The following is an 18,112-nucleotide window of genomic DNA, read 5'->3' on the forward strand; positions in this document are numbered from 1 at the left end:
TCGACACAGTTCTTTTCCATTTGTACCTTCACAAGTGAACAAAAGAGTTTTTGAATATAAAAAGGTGTCTAGAATTTGTTCATGTTTTCACTGATATTATATGTCTTTACACTAAGTGAATATTACTTTTCTTATCATTCTGCACAGTGTGTGCACACACATTCAAACTATGTGATAAAGAGAAGCTATCAAGATGCCACTTATGTTTTCTGGCTGCATTACAGTGGTGGGCTCCCTGTTTATAAACCTGCAGTCATAAAGTCATACTCTGTCAAAACCGTTTCTGCCTATTGTAGTTTGCACTGCACACAGGGAAATGAAGCTTAAGAAATGCTTCCCAAATGCTAGGCATTATGCTTCTCCTGGTCCCATTTACAAGGAATACTACATAAAAATTGCAGTCTTCTACATGGTGAAACTCATATAACATCTTTAAATCATATACCAAACAGTAAGAATAAATTTCTTCTTCCTTTTCCTTAATTGACAATCAGAGGTCATGTCACTTTTATACTATTTTATTTAACATACTTCCATAATCAACCAATCTGATTTCATTCCATATATCATTTTATCATCAGTAACTCAAGTTAAAATTTACTGCCGGATGTGTCATAAACTCAATCCTATAATTTCAGTTGGTATTCCACATCCTTGCTCCAAATTATCCTTTCTGGCAGCTGTTATATCAGGTCTTGTTACCACAAATGGTCCTTATTACAACTGATACGAAGGAAAGGGGGGGGGGGGGGGGAGATGCCTAGAATGAAATTACATTCAAAGCAGATTGGGAATGTTTGCACTGCTCATTCAACATGTGGTCAAAGTACTTTGTTCCAGCATGAAAAGTTGGCTTTTATAAAATGAGAGAGTAAAGACACATTATAAAACTGGTGCACACTAATCAATGATGTTTCCATCATCAGATTACTTTCTGCCAAAATGATAACCAGGTTAACCATTAGATGACTCACTACTTACAACACCAGGTATATTCTGGTTCAAAATCATCATCTAAATCAATGAACTGTTATTACGTGAGTGGTCACTTATATAGCAGCGTAAGTCATGATACAGCACTTACACAATTTATAGTACAAAAATAAAATAAAGAAAATGACAAGTACCTGAAAGATGTGGGTGTTTCCTTGCACTGAGGCTGCAGATTGTCCCTGGGACAATGTATCCTGGAGAGATTGTAAAGCTTTTGATCGAGCAAAATCTTCATAGAGTTCTTGCTGCAAGGGACTGAGATCGCAGTAGTAATCCTAAAAATAATATCAGAGAATTAATTTCCCATACAAAAAGTCACTGTATACAAGTTAAAAAAAATTAAGGGAAAATGCCGAACTTGTCACAACTGAATAACAAGCAAATGGCTAATCAGGGCATTAGCAATCATTCATTATAATAAAGTGGGTGACACTGAATCAAGATAGCAATTAAATTACTGATTAAGAAGAATTTCTGCTAAACATGGTGAATTTACAAAACATAACTCTGAGAAGACTGAGTGAGGTCCCTTACTAACATATTAGTGACGATAACAGGGATTACAGATGGCAATGTTTCCCTGTGGATGGTTAAAGCTATAAACAAAGAAACACAAAAGGAATTTCACCGATTGCTGTTCATTGGTTCTTAGTAGAACATTTTATACATTGTGAATGAAAACATGCACACAACAGTGGTGTAATAGTCTAAAATATTTATTATTTATTTCACAAACAGGTTCTCAGCTGTTACAACATCATCAGGTACAATGATAAGTATGTTCTGCAGTGAAATGTTGTTGGACCAATGATTTTAAATTAGTGCATCTACAGAGTATTTCCATTTCCAGAGATGAAAGATGTTAAAGTAAGAGTAAGGAATAAAACAGCCCACCCGGTAACATACTGCTTCCCGAGCAGGGAAGGCGTGCCGGTCCCCGGCAGAATCCTCCTGGCGGATTAGTGTGCTGGTAAGCCTGTGGATGGTTTTTAAGGCAGTCTTCCATCTGCCTTGGTGAATGCAAGCTGGTTCCCCTTATTTCGCTTCAGTTACACTATGTTGGCGATTGCTGCGCAAACACTGTCTCCACTTACGCGTACACCATAATTACTCTACCACGCAAACATTGGGGTTACACTTGTCTGGAATGAGATGTTCCCAGGAAATTCCACTGGCGGCTGAACCACACAATAACCCTGGGTTCGGTGTGGGGTGGTGGTGGGTGAGTGGAGTGCTGTAGCCTGTTGTGGGGTTGTGTACCACTGAAGGCTACGGTGGGGACAAAGCCTCTCCGTCCTTTCTAGGTCCCCGGTTCAATAAATACATACATACATACATACATATAAGGAATAAAAAAAAGAGGGATTACTTCAGTATAAATGTGATGTAAGATTATTTAACTACGATAAAATATGTACCACATTAACAAACTGCAGTATTCAGCCATTCATAGAAAAAAATAAATTGAACAATGAACTTTGGTAACAAGTTCCAAATGTGTGGCTGAACAAAAAATCTAACTTTAATAGTTCCTAAATTAGAAACAGATAAGATATACATGTAAGCGAAGCAACTGTTATCATACAAAGTAAATTTTTTTAGACCAACAAGGGAAATTATAGTAATTGAAATAAAGGAAGATGTGGCATGTGAGTAAGAGAGGTAATACACAAATGGCCTGGATGGGATTATGAGTAGTATCTGCATTTAGAAGTGGTGAGTAAGGGAACAAACTTACTAAGCTTGGGCTGATGGACATATTTTTATTGAATTCCATTATTCAAGAGTGTTCATCTACCTTCTTTTATGTATGTGAAGTAATACTTCATGTTTCATCTTGTAACTATGGCCTTCTGTAAGCAAGTGGTCAGCAAAAGTAGTCCCCTTTTCTAAGTTTCCAACTTCTGTGGTGTTCCTTCAAGTTGGTACATATTACCCCGCTAGACTGACCTATATAGAATCTGTCACTATTACAAGTAATTTTATAATTTCCACTCTTCTTGAGAGCTGGAGTGCTGTCTTTACCACTGGATGAAAAGTGTCCAACTTTCTGGCTACATCCAGTGAGATTTTTCCTAGACGTGAAATTGTGCACCATTTATTCTGTTCTTGGGTGGTGGGTCAAGAACACGGTAAAGAAGAGAATACACCTGTTGTTTCTGTTTTTTGTGCAATATGGAACCCATCTAGGTACAGGGGTAGCTATTATTTGATGCTATTTGTCTGATTGTATTTAATTCCATTTGGAGGTTGTCTTCACACATGGGATTAATATTAGACGATGTTAGCAACTTATTCACTAATATATCTCTTCAGGGGTGTCTAAACCTTCTCACAGACTTACTAGTTAAATCAGAGGTAACCGGTTATTACAGATGACATAAGGTTAGCTACACAAACCTGCCTAATGCAGAATTATTTCCATTGCAAAGACAGGATGTACAAACCATTGGAAAGTCTAGTTATGGGGTGTAACCAGAAAGTTTAAATCCAGGAACATAAAAACATCATTTTATGTGCAGAACACTGTTGGTCACTGTTTGTCCAACAGTACTCCAGCTCTCAAGAAGAGTGGAATATAAAATTACTTGTAATTGTGGCAGATTCTATATATGTCAGTCCAGCAGTGTAATATGTATCTACTTGAAGGGACACCACAGAAGATGGAAACTTAGAAAAGGAGACTCTACTTTTGCTGACCACCTGATTTAAGAAGGCCATTGTTACAAGGTGAAACATGAAGTTTTACATCACATCCATAAAGGAAGGAGGATGAACTATCTCAAAATAATGGAAATTAATAAACATATGTTCATCAGCCCAAGTTTAGTACTGAATGGCCAGAAACAGTTCCCTTACTCACCACCTCTAACTACAGTTACTGCTCACAATCCCATCCAGGCCATTTGTAAATTACCTCTCTTACTACCACGCCATGTTTTTCTTTATTTCAGTTACTATAATTTCCCTTGTTGTATTAAAAAGTTTTACTTTGTATAATCACAGCTGCTCCACTTACTTGCTTTGATATCACTGGTACATCTTATCTGTTTGTAATATAGGACCAATTAAAGACAAGACTATTTTGTTTAGCTACATCTTTGAAACATGTCATCAAAGTTTATTGTTCACTGATTTTTCTCCTATGAAGACCAATTGTAATTTGTATATAGTTCAGTAACTAATGTATCATTTTATCTTAGGTAAATAATCTTACATCACATTTACACTGAAATAATCACTTTTGTTTTATTTGTGAATCTAACATTAACATCTTTCATCTCTGGGAAGGGAGACACACTTTGGATTCACTAGTTTAAAATTGTTGATCCAACAAAACTTCACTGCAGAATACACTTATCTTTGTACCTGACAATGGTGTAATGGCTGAAAACCAGTTTGTGAAATAAATAATGTGCTGGCGGAAGCTGTCACCAGCACTTCGACTGCCAAAGAGGAGATCGACAGTAGACACCAGAGGAAATGAGCCTGTCAGGAAAAAGGCTAGAAACGTGCCGCCAATGCCCTCTCGGCCGCCAGTATTTAGATCGCTCTCACAGACTGGAGGGCCCAGTCAGTCATCCAGTGAGTCACTGAGTCACAGTCCAGTTGCTTGCAGTTGCTGACAGTAGCAGTCGCAATCAGAGTCTCAGTCTCAGGCAGCACATAGCGACCAGAGTAGAGTGCATAGTGGGACATGTACTTCACCCGCAGTGAGGCTTAAGTGGACTATTATGGAAAAGCTTGTACCAAAACAATTAGCTTAAAGATAAGTAATTTCTTATTCTTATGAATAAAGAACCCTGTTAATACATGCGTGCTGTTGTGTTATAGGAAGAGGATACTGGTCACCAAACAACATCCTCCTCCTTGCTTCCCATGGTACAAGCCCAAAGTGACAATGAGATGACACAAAAACTGGTGACAAGTATAACTGAGTGCAGATTTTGCTTGCTTCCCTTGTGTTTTCGCTTGCAGGGGTGCTCATTTCTATTTGCTAATGTGTTGTTGTGTTCTTGCAAGTATTACAGGAGGGGAGCCACAGAACTAACCAAATTTATATTTTCAGAGGCTCTGCTTGCTTTTTGCTACAACGTATTTGTGTAAACCATGGCTAACAATGTGATGGATCTAACACAAGCTTTTCAGTTTCAGAACAAACAAATTGCTGCCCTATTAATGAAAGGACAACTACCAGCTACATAAGCTGCGTCGGCCACCCAACAGACAAACCGACAAGTCCAACAACTGCCGCCGACAAGTGTACCAACGTTCCAGGAATTTAATGGCATAGAAAGTTCATCGAGTTCAAGATACTGTAAAGCTGCAATACTTTATTTCGATTGCGGGATCCCCAGTGTTCAGGATAATACAAAAACTATTCCCAACTGCGTCTCCCGACAAACTCAGTTATGACCAAGTAATCACTGCATTAATCAAGTACTATGACCAGCAAGTACATGTATCTGCAGTCGGATATCAGTTCGTTTGCTTACAGATAAAGCCGGAACAGACGTACCATCAGTGGTACACAGATCTAACGGGCATGACTAGGAAGTATAAATTTAAGTGTAGTTGTGGCAACTTTTACAGTGATTTAATGATAAGATATGCTATAACATTCAATGTCCCATACAGTAGAATACAGGAACAGATCTTAAAATACTTTGATCCATCACTTCCACAAGTATTGCAAATCTTAGAGCAGTATGATTCGGGTGCCATAACGGCTGATAAGTTTGACCAGGCCCCGATCTGTCGGGTTGAGTTGCCCCTTGTTCGTGACTGCCCCAAGCAGCCACAACAATGAGTGGTACACAGCCGTGCGGACAGTCATGTAGACAGGTAAACAGACCTGTGAACTTTGTGACATCTGGCCCTACATGTTTTGATCACCATAAAGGCAGGATTGCCCTTCATATATAGCAATGTGTTATGTGTGTGGAAAAGAAGGGGCCATGTCCAAGCAGCTTGTTTGCAATGGCACAAACTGCCAATTTTGCTCACTCTCAGAAAAAACAGGCTCACGCAAATGCAGTAAACATTGTGTTTTCCAAACCTACAACAGATTCTGACAAATGTAAGATTAAGGTTGTACAACGACGTTGTAACAAACTATTTGTCTTATTTCGAATCGCTGGCTGTCATGTGAACATTTACTTAGACACAGGCGCCTCAGTAACTTTGCTTATGCCACGTACAAATAGTTAGGCTTATTATGCCTTCCTAAATCTAGCAAGCACCTCACTGCTTACAATGAACAGGAAATTACAGTGCTTGGACAGAGTAGCTTGCCTGCCAACTTACAAATCTCACACTAGGACAGTGAATTTTACTGTGCTGAAATCAAGAGACAGTGAGAACACTTTCAGTTTAGATGCCTTTGACTTGTTTGGACTTAGCATCCACCAAAATGTACTTTCCATATCAGCTTTTGCACCAGAAGACAGTGTTGCTAGCTTGCTTAAAGAATTTCCTGAACTATTTTCAGAAGGAATTGGAAAAGCTATTATGTTTGTAGCACATGTTACATTGAAAGACAATGCACAGCCTAAGTTTTTCTGAGCCCACCCCATTCCAATTGCTGAAAGAGACAAAGTAGCCAGTGACTTGAAACAATTGCAAGATAATGGTGTAATTGCTCCCATTCAAGCTAGTCAATGGGCAAGTCCTTTCGTATCATTGCCAAAGACTTCTGGTCGCATTCACATTTGTGTTGACTTCAAGTCTACAGTCAACCCACAGACAGTGGTTGACACTTATCTGTTACCTCACGCTGAGAAATTCACGGACAGGCTTGGTGCAGGACATTAATTTTCTAAGATTTGCGTGATGCCTACTTACAAATTCCATTGGATGAAGAACCACAGAAAGTATTTGTCATAAATACACATGTTGGATTGTTCAAGTATTTGCATTTTGCCCTTTGGCAGTTTTTCTGTACAGTCATTTTTCAAAGTTACTTGGAAAAGCTGACTGCTAAAGAGTCATTTTGTTCAAACTACCTTGATGTTATTGTTGTCTCAGGTTGTGCACCAGAGGAACACATTGCCAATTTCTGTGCTCTGTTTCCATTGTTGTCAGAAGCAAGATTCAAATGTTATCTTGAAAAGTGTGACTTTTTTTCAAATTGAACTACAGTAATTAGATCATGTGATAAACGGTCAGGACGTGCACCCCCTGCAATCTCATTTGCTTGCAACCTATGACTTGCTGGTTCCTCACAATGTGTCTGAACTGGAGACAGTACTATGCAAGATGACGTACTACATTCGGTTCATACCTAATGCCACTCAGTTCGCAGCTCCATTGCATCACTTGTGTCCCAAAAATGTGCCTTTTGTGTGGACTAAAGACTGTCAAGACGGGTTTCAGAAACTCAAAAATGCTTTGCTTAGTGACAGATGTTTAGTGTAAGCCAGTAGTTTTCCAAGCTGACACTTCTTCCTACGGAATTGGCGCTATGCTTTCGCACAGAATTGTTTCATAAGACAGACCAATTGCTTTTGCCTCAAAGTTGTTGACTCAAACTCAGTGCAATTATTCTCAGACAAAAAAAGACACACTCACTGTTGTGTATGGTGTGCTAAAATTCCATCAGTATTTTTAGGGTCGCAAGTTCTATTTAGTGACAGATCACAAGCACTCCTTGTTTCATTTGTCAAAGATGGTTCCTACATGCAATGCTCAAAAATTGGAATGTTAGGCTTCGTTGCTTTCGCAGTTATCAGTACGAAATTGTGTATACCTACAGCAAATCATGGCAATGCAGATGCCCTATCGCACCTTCTGATTGGCCCAGACTCTGATTCTGATGCATCTGCCGCATTTTGCTGCCAAATCAATGCGCAGGACTCTGAATTAGTGGAATCTTTTCCCTCATACTACAGAAAAGAACAGGCCATGGAAGCAGACCCAGACTTCAAGATTCTGTTGCACTACATTCGCACGTCTTGGCCTAGTTCATTGAACAGTATCGATAACTCAGTTGTGTGCCAATATTTTACACTTTGGCGTAAAATTTCGGTGCAACAAGGTGTGATTCTAGTTCAAAATGACAGTGGACAATCATGTGTGCTTATTCCCAAAGTGTTGTAAAAGGATGTGTTGCGATTGTTCCACCAAGGACATTGGGGAATTGTTCACACTAAACAGTTAGGACGCCGGCACTGTACTTGGCACGGCATGGACACCCACACTGAACAGATGACATCACAGTGTCATGCATGCATGGAGAACCGATCCGCTCCACCACAGACCAGTCTCAGCTTGGCCTAAGATGCAACTGCCATGGCAACGAGTGCACATTGCCTATGCAGGACCATTTTGGAACACTTGTTGGCTCATAGTGGTAGACTCTTTTAGCAAGTTCCCATTTGCGGTGCCTATGGCTTCTGCCACATCACACAGTATCATTCAAGTGTAGTCCTCCATATTTTGCATAGCAGGTTTGCATTCGTCATCTAACAAGTGCTCAGTTTCACCTGCAATTCAACAGAGAATCTAAACACTTCATATGTACTTTCAAACAGCAGATGGCCAAGCTTCACCGCCCACACACAGGAACAGCTGGTGCAACTCTTTCTCGCCTCCTACCGCTCCCACCCAGGAGGCGGACTGTCTCCGGTGGAACTTCTGCATGACCGCCGTCATCGGCCACTGCCACACTTGCTACACCCACATCAGCATCCGGCATTGCCAATGGTCTGCAAGTATCACTTTGCGCCGTGCAATGTTGTTCTTTTCAGAGTTTATGGCAACCATAGGTGCTGGGAAAGAGGCATGATCCAGGAACACATTGACTCTTATATGTATTTGACTGCAGGTCCTGATGGTTTGTAGCACTGCCACCAGAACCAAATTCATACGTGTCATTTGCCCTATGATCCAGCTTCTTTTCTTCCCCAAGATTCACTGCTTCATGGGACAACGCAGCCACATGCTAGTGCCACCAGGGCAACCCAGGAGGAGCAGATAGATGATGTGGCCTCGCCCCCACCATCCCCGCTTGCTGACCCCATGGACCTGAATCTGCCATCTCCATCATCTTCAGCGTCCAAGGACATGCCCTCAGGCCTGGACATGTGCCCTGGCAGCAGATTTCCAGAGGACGTTCCTGTTACCTCGCAAGCGAGATGATGGGGTACGGTCGGGAGTATGCCATCCTACACAGTTACAGCTCGTTCATCTCTACGTCCAGCATCCTGCCTCCCTCCCTGTTGTCGTTTGCAGCCTCACTACATGACACCAGTGCAGCATTTCAGTGGGGAGGAATTTGCTGGCATTCGTTGTCGCCTGCACTCCAATCAGCAAAGAGGCTGCGAGAAGATCGATAGTAGGCACCGGGGCAGCTGAGCCTTTCAGGAAAAAGGCTAGAAACGCGCCACCAATGCCCTCTCGACCGCCAGTATTTAGATCGCTGCTGTGGACCGTAAGGCACAGTCAGCCATCCAGTGAGTCACTGAGTCACAGCCCAGTCGCTTGCAGTTGCGGACAGTAGCAGTATCAATCAGAGTCTCAGTCTCAGGCAGCACACAGTGACCAGAGTAGTGTGCATAGTGGGAAGTGTACTTCACCAGCAGTGAGGCTAACATGGACTATTACAGAAGAGCTTGTACCACAACAACCAGCTTAAAGATAAGTAACTTCATATTCTTATGAATAAAAAACCCTATTAATACATGTGTGTTGTTGTGTTACAGAAAGAGGATACTGACCACCAAACAACATCCTCCACCTTGCTTCCCATGGTATAAGCCTATAGCGACAACGAGATGACACAACAGATAATAAATACTGTAGAATAGTACACCAGTGCTGAGTGTGTTTTCATTCTTAATGCAAAATGAACTTGCAATATTGTTTACAAAATGTTTGGAAATAAAGACCATCTTCCAAAACTGAAACAAAAATTCTACATATATCATCTCTCTCTCCCTAATGTACACGATATACATTCCATAGAAAAACCACCAGATTTTAATTAAGTGAAGTAATAACCTGGCCACTGAAGTTGCAAATGGTTGCTTACTAGTCACAAACAAAATTATAGAAAGAGGATTTTCACTTTGTCTGGGGTTCAGAGATTTTTAGGAAGCTTTCAACTTGATTATAACAATATTACTACTAATATCCCTTGAGAACCAAGTCATTAATTCAGCCTGTCCTAGTATTTTGAAGAATGTGTACAGCAGTGCACAGCTTTCATTACACTTCAACAGGATAATGGGAAATTGATGATTCAATTAGGATTCAGGAAAGAAGATTCAACGCTGTCAAAACTATTTTTAGCAGCACTAGATGAAGTTTACAGGCACCTAAAGTTGGAAAACCTCAACTACCTTCATTTTGCTGATGACACTGTATTGTTTGTCTCTACTGCAGATAAATAACAACTGGAACAACTTAACAGACTAAGTCTGAAAGCAGGCCTGTAAATCAGCTACAGTAAGACTAGATTAATGTACAATTATGCACCAAAAACAAAATAGTACACATTGACAATGAAGCAATAAAACCAGTTGATAAGTTTTTGTTTCTAGGACATCTGAAGACAGCATGCACTGCATAACAAATAAATATAAGTATAGAAATGATATGGAGTGCTTTTGGAGATCTACACAGTTTTCGGAATGAAGTTTACATTGTGTCTGAAACACAAAGTTTATAATCAGTGCGTATCACAAGTTTTCACTTACACCACTGAAGCGCAAACTGCTAAAAACATTCGAAATCTCAGGACTGCTCAGAACACAATCTGAAAGAAACATTACTGGAATTATTGAGACAGAAAAGGGGCCCTTGAGCTCAGGGAACAAACTGAAACAGAACACATAACTGATGTTGTTGCTGCAGTCTTCAGCCCAAAGACTGATTTGATGCAAGCATCAAAGCTAGTTTATCCTGGACAAGGCTCTTCTTCACTGCACAATTATTGCAGCCAATTATCAATGTAATAAAAATAAAATAAATGAGCACAGGACTTGTATCCAAGAGACTGGATGGTCAATGGGCCAAGAAAGTTCTTTGCTACATTCCAAGAAATAAAAAAAAAGACCAGGACAATAACATAATGTACAGTGGGTAAATAGTATTAGGAAACCAGTAGGAACACAATGAATCCATATCACTGAACACCATTATGAGCGGCAACGTCTGGACGAGTCCTTTATCCAGCAGCAGGTGTCAAATGACTGATGGAGCTGGTGGTGATTTGTTTACATAAAATTATTATGAATTCCAGTAAAACACTTTGAATAATAAACCCTAATAACTTAAAGGAAGACCAACCATGATTCATTTATGTTAACAAAATATTTGCTGCTGTCAGTTATCATTCAAATCTTACTGTTATGGATGTAGGTCACTTGTGCCAAATGGGTTTGTTAGGTATATTTCAGGTCAACGTTCAAAATTATCCAAGCTGTTGTGTATGTTATGTCTAAATAATAATAGAGGTAAATCCTGTAATGTTCTTGGTAGTTAAGTAATGCACAAATTACACTGTCTTCCTCAAAAACACTTAAAGGTGTCATCATCCCGAAGGTTTGTTTGAACACCACAATGCCTTACTATGCAAGGTCCTATTGGAGATCATATGTTGTTGCCTTGCTCTGACCTTTGAACTGACTTCCCCAGCTAGTTATAGGGGACTGACAGTTTAATGTGCACTCTGAAACACAGTGCAATTTGGCATTCATATCGAGAGATGAAATAATAAGTGACAGATAAAAATCTTAAGACTGAGGATCAAACCCAAGACCTGGCACTTTAGCACTGAGCCACACTTTTTACTATTCTTTAAAACATTAATTGAGTAATGTTATGATACAACACAAGAATATTAAAAGCTGCCAAATGAGCACACTATTAAGTCACCACACAATGAAGACTGAGATTGTTGACCAGATAGTATGTTACTTAGGAGATTATACGAGAACGAAGGGAAATTGGGATTTAACGTCCTATCACTAAACTGACCACCAGAGACAACGCCCAAGCTCTGTCAGGAAAATGATGAGGAAAGAAATCCCCTATATCCTTTTCAAAAGGACCATATTAGCATTTGCTTTAACTGATTTAGGGAAACAGAGGAAACCTTAAAGTTGGACAGTTGGATGGGATTTGAAACCAGTTCCTCTTAAGTGCAAATCATATGTGTTACCGATTATTCCACATTGCTCATTTCAGTTAAATAAAGTAGCTAACAAACTTCACTATCAAAGACAACATATAGAAGCAATAGAAACATTACTGCTATCTAAGAATGTAAAACAAAGAAGTATTATGTAAACACAGACTTACTACTGGATTATTTGAAACACTATAAATTATAATTAACAACTCATTACAACTACTCAAAAAAGGAAGTATAATATATGGGTAGTCTGATTGCTTTACTACACACACACACACATAGATATGATCCCATGGAGAAAGGTTCAGAGAGCTACACTGGTATATGACATTCAGCTGCAGATGAGACTTCATTTATTTATTTATCTCCGTTTGTTATGATATTCAACCGAAGACTCAGATGAATTGCACATGAATAAATAGCAAAAATGACAACGAATAAAACTGCCCTCTTAAGTTTTACTCTTCTGTTGTAATAACAGAACTACAGTGCAACCCAACTTCATGTTCCCAGCATTAATGATTGCCCACAAATTCCAACTTTTTATCATCCTCATCAAGTTTCCTATGATCACAATGTTAATTCAGTTCTCTTTTTGCATTAACTTGCTTATAATTATTCCACAATTTACACTTTATGAAACAATACTCTGGGAAGGGGGGACTAAAGTATTTGGCATACATTGACATAGCAAGGCATTGGCCATCAAGTAGTGCAAGCATTAAGTGTTCACTTTCTTGAGTCCAGGGCAATCTATTCAGTATATGCGAATTAACATTTTGCGAATTAACATAAGTTGGAACAATTTGTCATGATAGTGTTGCTACCAAGCTCTACTCAGTTTGGTGGCTGATGGGAACAACTGTTTCAATACAAATTGAAAGAAGGTGTGACTTCAGACAAACATTTACTTGTTTTTGTCACTACTAAGCTTAGCTTTCAAATCTGTATGCAGCATAAAAAGTAATATGCCGATAATATTGTAAAAATACTGTTTCAGTGTTAAATTAGTTCTGGGATTATTTCCCAGTATTTGTAACTAATAAAATAGTTTCATTTATGGTTCATATATGCACTACTAAACACATTGTAGTCTGCTTTGGCTGTACTAGCAAATCTGTCTCTACAGACCACGGCAAGTCCGTTTTAACTAATACAGTTACTCCCGTCAACCACAGTGCCAAGAGTTATTAATCGTCTGTATCATGTAGCACTGTTGGTACCATTGCATAGGTGATCCAAGAGTAGTGTTGTTAGCTGTTTCTTACAAGTAGAAATTTAATGTTTTCTGTCATAGCTTTAGGATGGAAAATATTACAAGACAAAAGATGAAATATGTCAGTTACTTGAAATATGTGCTGCTATAAGAAATTATAAAGAACTTCTTTTCGACAGCATGTGCTTCCAACAGCCCTGTGAATGATGAGATGATGTAAGACAAGGCACTGACAGTGACTAATATGCAGAACTGAGGATTTGTCTGCATCTAATGGGTGAATCAATGGGTTCAAGATGCAGTACAATGATATGTATAAAACAGTAAATGATTAAAGAAACAGTGCAAACATTGAAACTGTAAGTGAATGGCAGAGTGGTAGATCACAAGAAATTATAAAGTGGTGTAATCAACAGACGTTTTAAACATAGCTGAAACTGATTTCTTTTTAGTGTCATTCAAAAGAAAACACTGACCTTCATAGGCGAGGATTTCTATGAAGAGAAACACTGTTAAGTTCACCTTACAGTAAGGCTAGGCACAAACACTGACAGGTCTGAAAAAATTAAAGCTTTTGTGACTGGAAAAAAAGGAAACTATCTTGCTTTAAAAATGTAAAAACACTGCCCATGAACAATACTGCCAATAACAAATCATGGATGACACTGGACCTATTCGAGAAGCAGGTGTATAGTCTTGATGCAAGAACGGGAACCTGTAACAAGAAAATTCTTATGTTTGTGGATTGTTGGTGCACCATATACTGTGCAGTTAAGAGTTCCTTACACAAAACTGCACAAGAAAACTGTAGGCCTTGGGTTTGGGTACTAACCCTGCTTTCAAAGCCACTGTGTAGTAGGCATTAAGTTTGATGGAAGCTAGAAAAATCCAGTCTACTTTAACATGTCTATTTCAGATTCTTTGCAGAATACTCCCAAGGCATGGACAGACATTAAGGAGTCCACTGTCACCAACTACTTCTGAAAAGCAGCAACATGCTGTCACTGTTGGAAAGTATAGCTGTTGAAGGTATGACTGACTTTCTTGTATACGAGAATGATGACAGTGAGGTACCTTCTATGACAGATGGAGATGCAGCAATGAAGATAGTAAAAAATACATTTATGCTGCAGCTGTAGTCTTCAAAGCTTTCCACTGCGTTTAATAACTGGGAAAACCATATTAAAAATTCACCAAAAAATTGAAATAATATATAATTTTGGACTTTTTATCAAAGTGTGAACTACTGTATCTATTTGTTCATTACGTCATTTTTACATAAAAATTAAAGGTCACTGAACAAATAAAATGGATTATTAATGTTTTCTAATGTGTGTGCGGAAAAAGACTGAAGTGTGATATGGTACCACTGCTAATCTCTACATTTGTGTGCCACATTTAACATACTTTACAATAATTCACCCACCCTTTTTTGTAAAATCTAAAATGGCTAGATATGTTCCGGGTACTAGGTTCAGCTATATACACCACTTTTCCCAATATTCTAGCAGGGCAAACTGTGCTAATCATAACACATTTTGGACAGATGTTTAACTACAACTGCACATTGTTGTAGTATGCATGAGTAAATATGTAAAATAATAAATACGCAGCTTTAAGCTTTGCTAAATCAATGTGGCAGCTGCTCAGTTTCTTACTATTTGTCTCTCTCCAAAACACATCATTCCTGGTGTGATTTACTATGTTAAAGTGTCAGGAAATATTATGTTGGTCGCTAAACATAGTATCAAATTTAGAAAAACTTTATTAGGTAATAAAGAAGTATCTGATGAGTATTTTGGTGTACATTGTGTCCATATATTACATATACACTACGAAAACACAAGGCCCTGGGTGAATATGTAACATTTACTGCTTAAAAAATTCTCTCCCACATTTACAATTTTTAAAGTACACTAAAATGTGTTAAATCAAGGTTTCACTGTAACTGCTGTTATCTCCAGCATTCATAAATGGTCTCATTCTTACAGGGTAGGAATAAGGGTGTATGCATAAAAATATCTACTTCCATGCCTTCAAAGAATGGAAACAGTTTTAAAAAATGAACACAAATAATTTTTATATCTAAAAACAAAGATAATGTGACTTACCAAACAAAAGTGCTGGCAGGTCGATAGACACACAAACATACACGCAAAATTAAAGCTTTCGCAACCAATGGTTGCTTCTTCAAGAAAGAGGGAAGGAGAGGGAAAGACGAAAGGATGTGGGTTTTAAGGGAGAGGGTAAGGAGTCATTCCAATCCCGGGAGCGGAAAGACTTACCTTACCCCCTAAGGTAAGTCTTTCCGCTCCCGAGATTGGAATGACTCCTTACCCTCTCCCATAAAACCCACATCCTTTCGTCTTTCCCTCTCCTTCCCTCTTTCCTGATGAAGCAACCGTTGGTGTTTTTTTTTTTTTTTTGTGTGGGGGGGTGTTTAAGGGCGCTCAACTACTGAGGTTATTAGCGCCCAGTCACAATTGTTAGAGCACATAGAATCTAGTAAAACACAAGGGGGGGGGGGGACCCAGAAAATTCTTACAAAGATGCAGATAAAATAAGTGAAGGAGTTAGATGTCTTTGGACAAGCCAGTCAAGGTACCGTTGGTAGCGAAAGCTAGAATTTTGTGTGTTGTTGTTGTTGTTGTTGTGGTCTTCAGTCCTGAGACTGGTTTGATGCAGCTCTCCATGCTACTCTATCCTGTGCAAGCTTCTTCATCTCCCAGTACCTACTGCAACCTACATCCTTCTGAATCTGCTTAGTGTATTCATCTCTTGGTCTCCCTCTACGATATTTACCCTCCACACTGCTCTCCAATGCTAACTTTGTGATCCCTTGCTGCCTCAAAACATGTCCTACCAAACGATCCCTTCTTCTAGTCAAGTTGTGCCACAAACTTCTGTTCTCCCCAATCCTATTCAATACTTCATTAGTTATGTGATCTACCCATCTAATCTTCAGCATTCTTCTGTAGCACCACATTTTGAAAGCTTCTATTCTCTTCTTGTCCAAACTATTTATCGTCCATGTATCACTTCCATACATGGCTACACTCAATACAAATACTTTCTGAAACGACTTCCTGACACTTAAATCTATACTCAATGTTAACAAATTTCTCTTCTTCAGAAACACTTTCCTTGCCATTGCCAGTCTACATTTTATATCCTCTCTACTTTGACCATCATCGGTTATTTTGCTCCCCAAATAGCAAAATTCAGTTACTACTTTAAGTGTCTCATTTCCTAATCTAATTCCCTCAGCATCACCAGACTTAATTCGACTACATTCCATTATCCTCGTTTTGCTTTTGTTGATGTTCATCTTATATCCTCCTTTCAAGACACTGTCCATTCTGTTCAACTGCTCTTCCAAGTCCTTTGCTGTCTCTGATAGAATTACAATGTCATCGGCGAACCTCAAAGTTTTTATTTCTTCTCCATGGATTTTAATACCTACTCCGAATTTTTCTTTTGTTTCCTTTACTGCTTGCTCAATATACAGATTGAATAACATCGGGGAGATGTTACAACCCTGTCTCACTCCTTTCCCAACCACTGCTTCCCTTTCATGCCCCTCGACTCTTATAACTGCCATCTGGTTTCTGTACAAATTGTAAATAGCCTTTCGCTCCCTGTATTTTACCCCTGCCACCTTCAGAATTTGAAAGAGAGTATTCCAGTAAACGTTGTCAAAAGCTTTCTCTAAGTCTACAAATGCTAGAAACTTAGGTTTGCCTTTTCTTAATCTTTCTTCTAAGATAAGTCGTAAGGTTAGTATTGCCTCACGTGTTCCAACATTTCTACAGAATCCAAACTGATCTTCCCCGAGGTCCGCTTCTACCAGTTTTTCCATTCGTCTGTAAAGAATTCGCGTTAGTATTTTGCAGCTGTGACTTATTAAACTGATAGTTCGGTAATTTTCACATCTGTCAACACCTGCTTTCTTTGGGATTGGAATTATTATATTCTTCTTGAAGTCTGTGGGTATTTCGCCTGTCTCATACATCTTGCTCACCAGATGGTAGAGTTTTGTCATGACTGGCTCTCCCAAGGCCATCAGTAGTTCTAATGGAATGTTGTCTACTCCCAGGGCCTTCTTTCGACTCAGGTCCTTCAGTGCTCTGTCAAACTCTTCACGCAGTATCTTATCCCCCATTTCATCTTCATCTACATCCTCTTCCATTTCCATAATATTGTCCTCAAGTACATCGCCCTTGTATAAACCCTCTATATACTCCTTCCACCTTTCTGCCTTCCCTTCTTTGCTTAGAACTGGGTTGCCATCTGAGCTCTTGATATTCATACAAGTGGTTCTCTTATCTCCAAAGGTCTCTTTAATTTTCCTGTAGGCAGTATCTATCTTACCCCTAGTGAGACAAGCCTCTACATACTTACATTTGTCCTCTAGCCATCCCTGCTTAGCCATTTTGCACTTCCTGTCGATCTCATTTTTGAGACGTTTGTATTCCTTTTTGCCTGCTTCATTTACTGCATTTTTATATTTTCTCCTTTCATCAATTAAATTCAATATTTCTTCTGTCACCCAAGGATTTCTACTAGCCCTCGTCTTTTTACCTACTTGATCCTCTGCTGCCTTCACTACTTCATCCCTCAAAGCTACCCATTCTTCTTCTACTGTATTTCTTTCCTCCATTCCTGTCAATTGTTCCCTTACGCTCTCCCTGAAACTCTCTACAACCTCTGGTTCTTTCAGTTTATCCAGGTCCCATCTCCTTAAATTCCCACCTTTTTGCAGTTTC

General features: G+C 39.1%; 1 protein-coding gene across 1 annotated transcript in view; it reads right to left on the bottom strand.

The window, feature by feature from the left end:
* Nucleotides 1–18,112, bottom strand: part of LOC126236674 (TATA-binding protein-associated factor 172) — a 320,919-nt gene that overhangs the window by 84,438 nt on the left and 218,369 nt on the right. The window contains exon 30 of the mRNA XM_049946158.1: nt 1,128–1,268. Coding sequence (XP_049802115.1) covers nt 1,128–1,268 — 141 coding nt within the window. The remainder of the gene's footprint in view (nt 1–1,127; nt 1,269–18,112) is intronic.

The sequence above is a fragment of the Schistocerca nitens genome, chromosome 2 (genome assembly GCF_023898315.1).
Source record: "Schistocerca nitens isolate TAMUIC-IGC-003100 chromosome 2, iqSchNite1.1, whole genome shotgun sequence".
Taxonomy (NCBI): Eukaryota; Metazoa; Arthropoda; class Insecta; order Orthoptera; family Acrididae; genus Schistocerca; species Schistocerca nitens.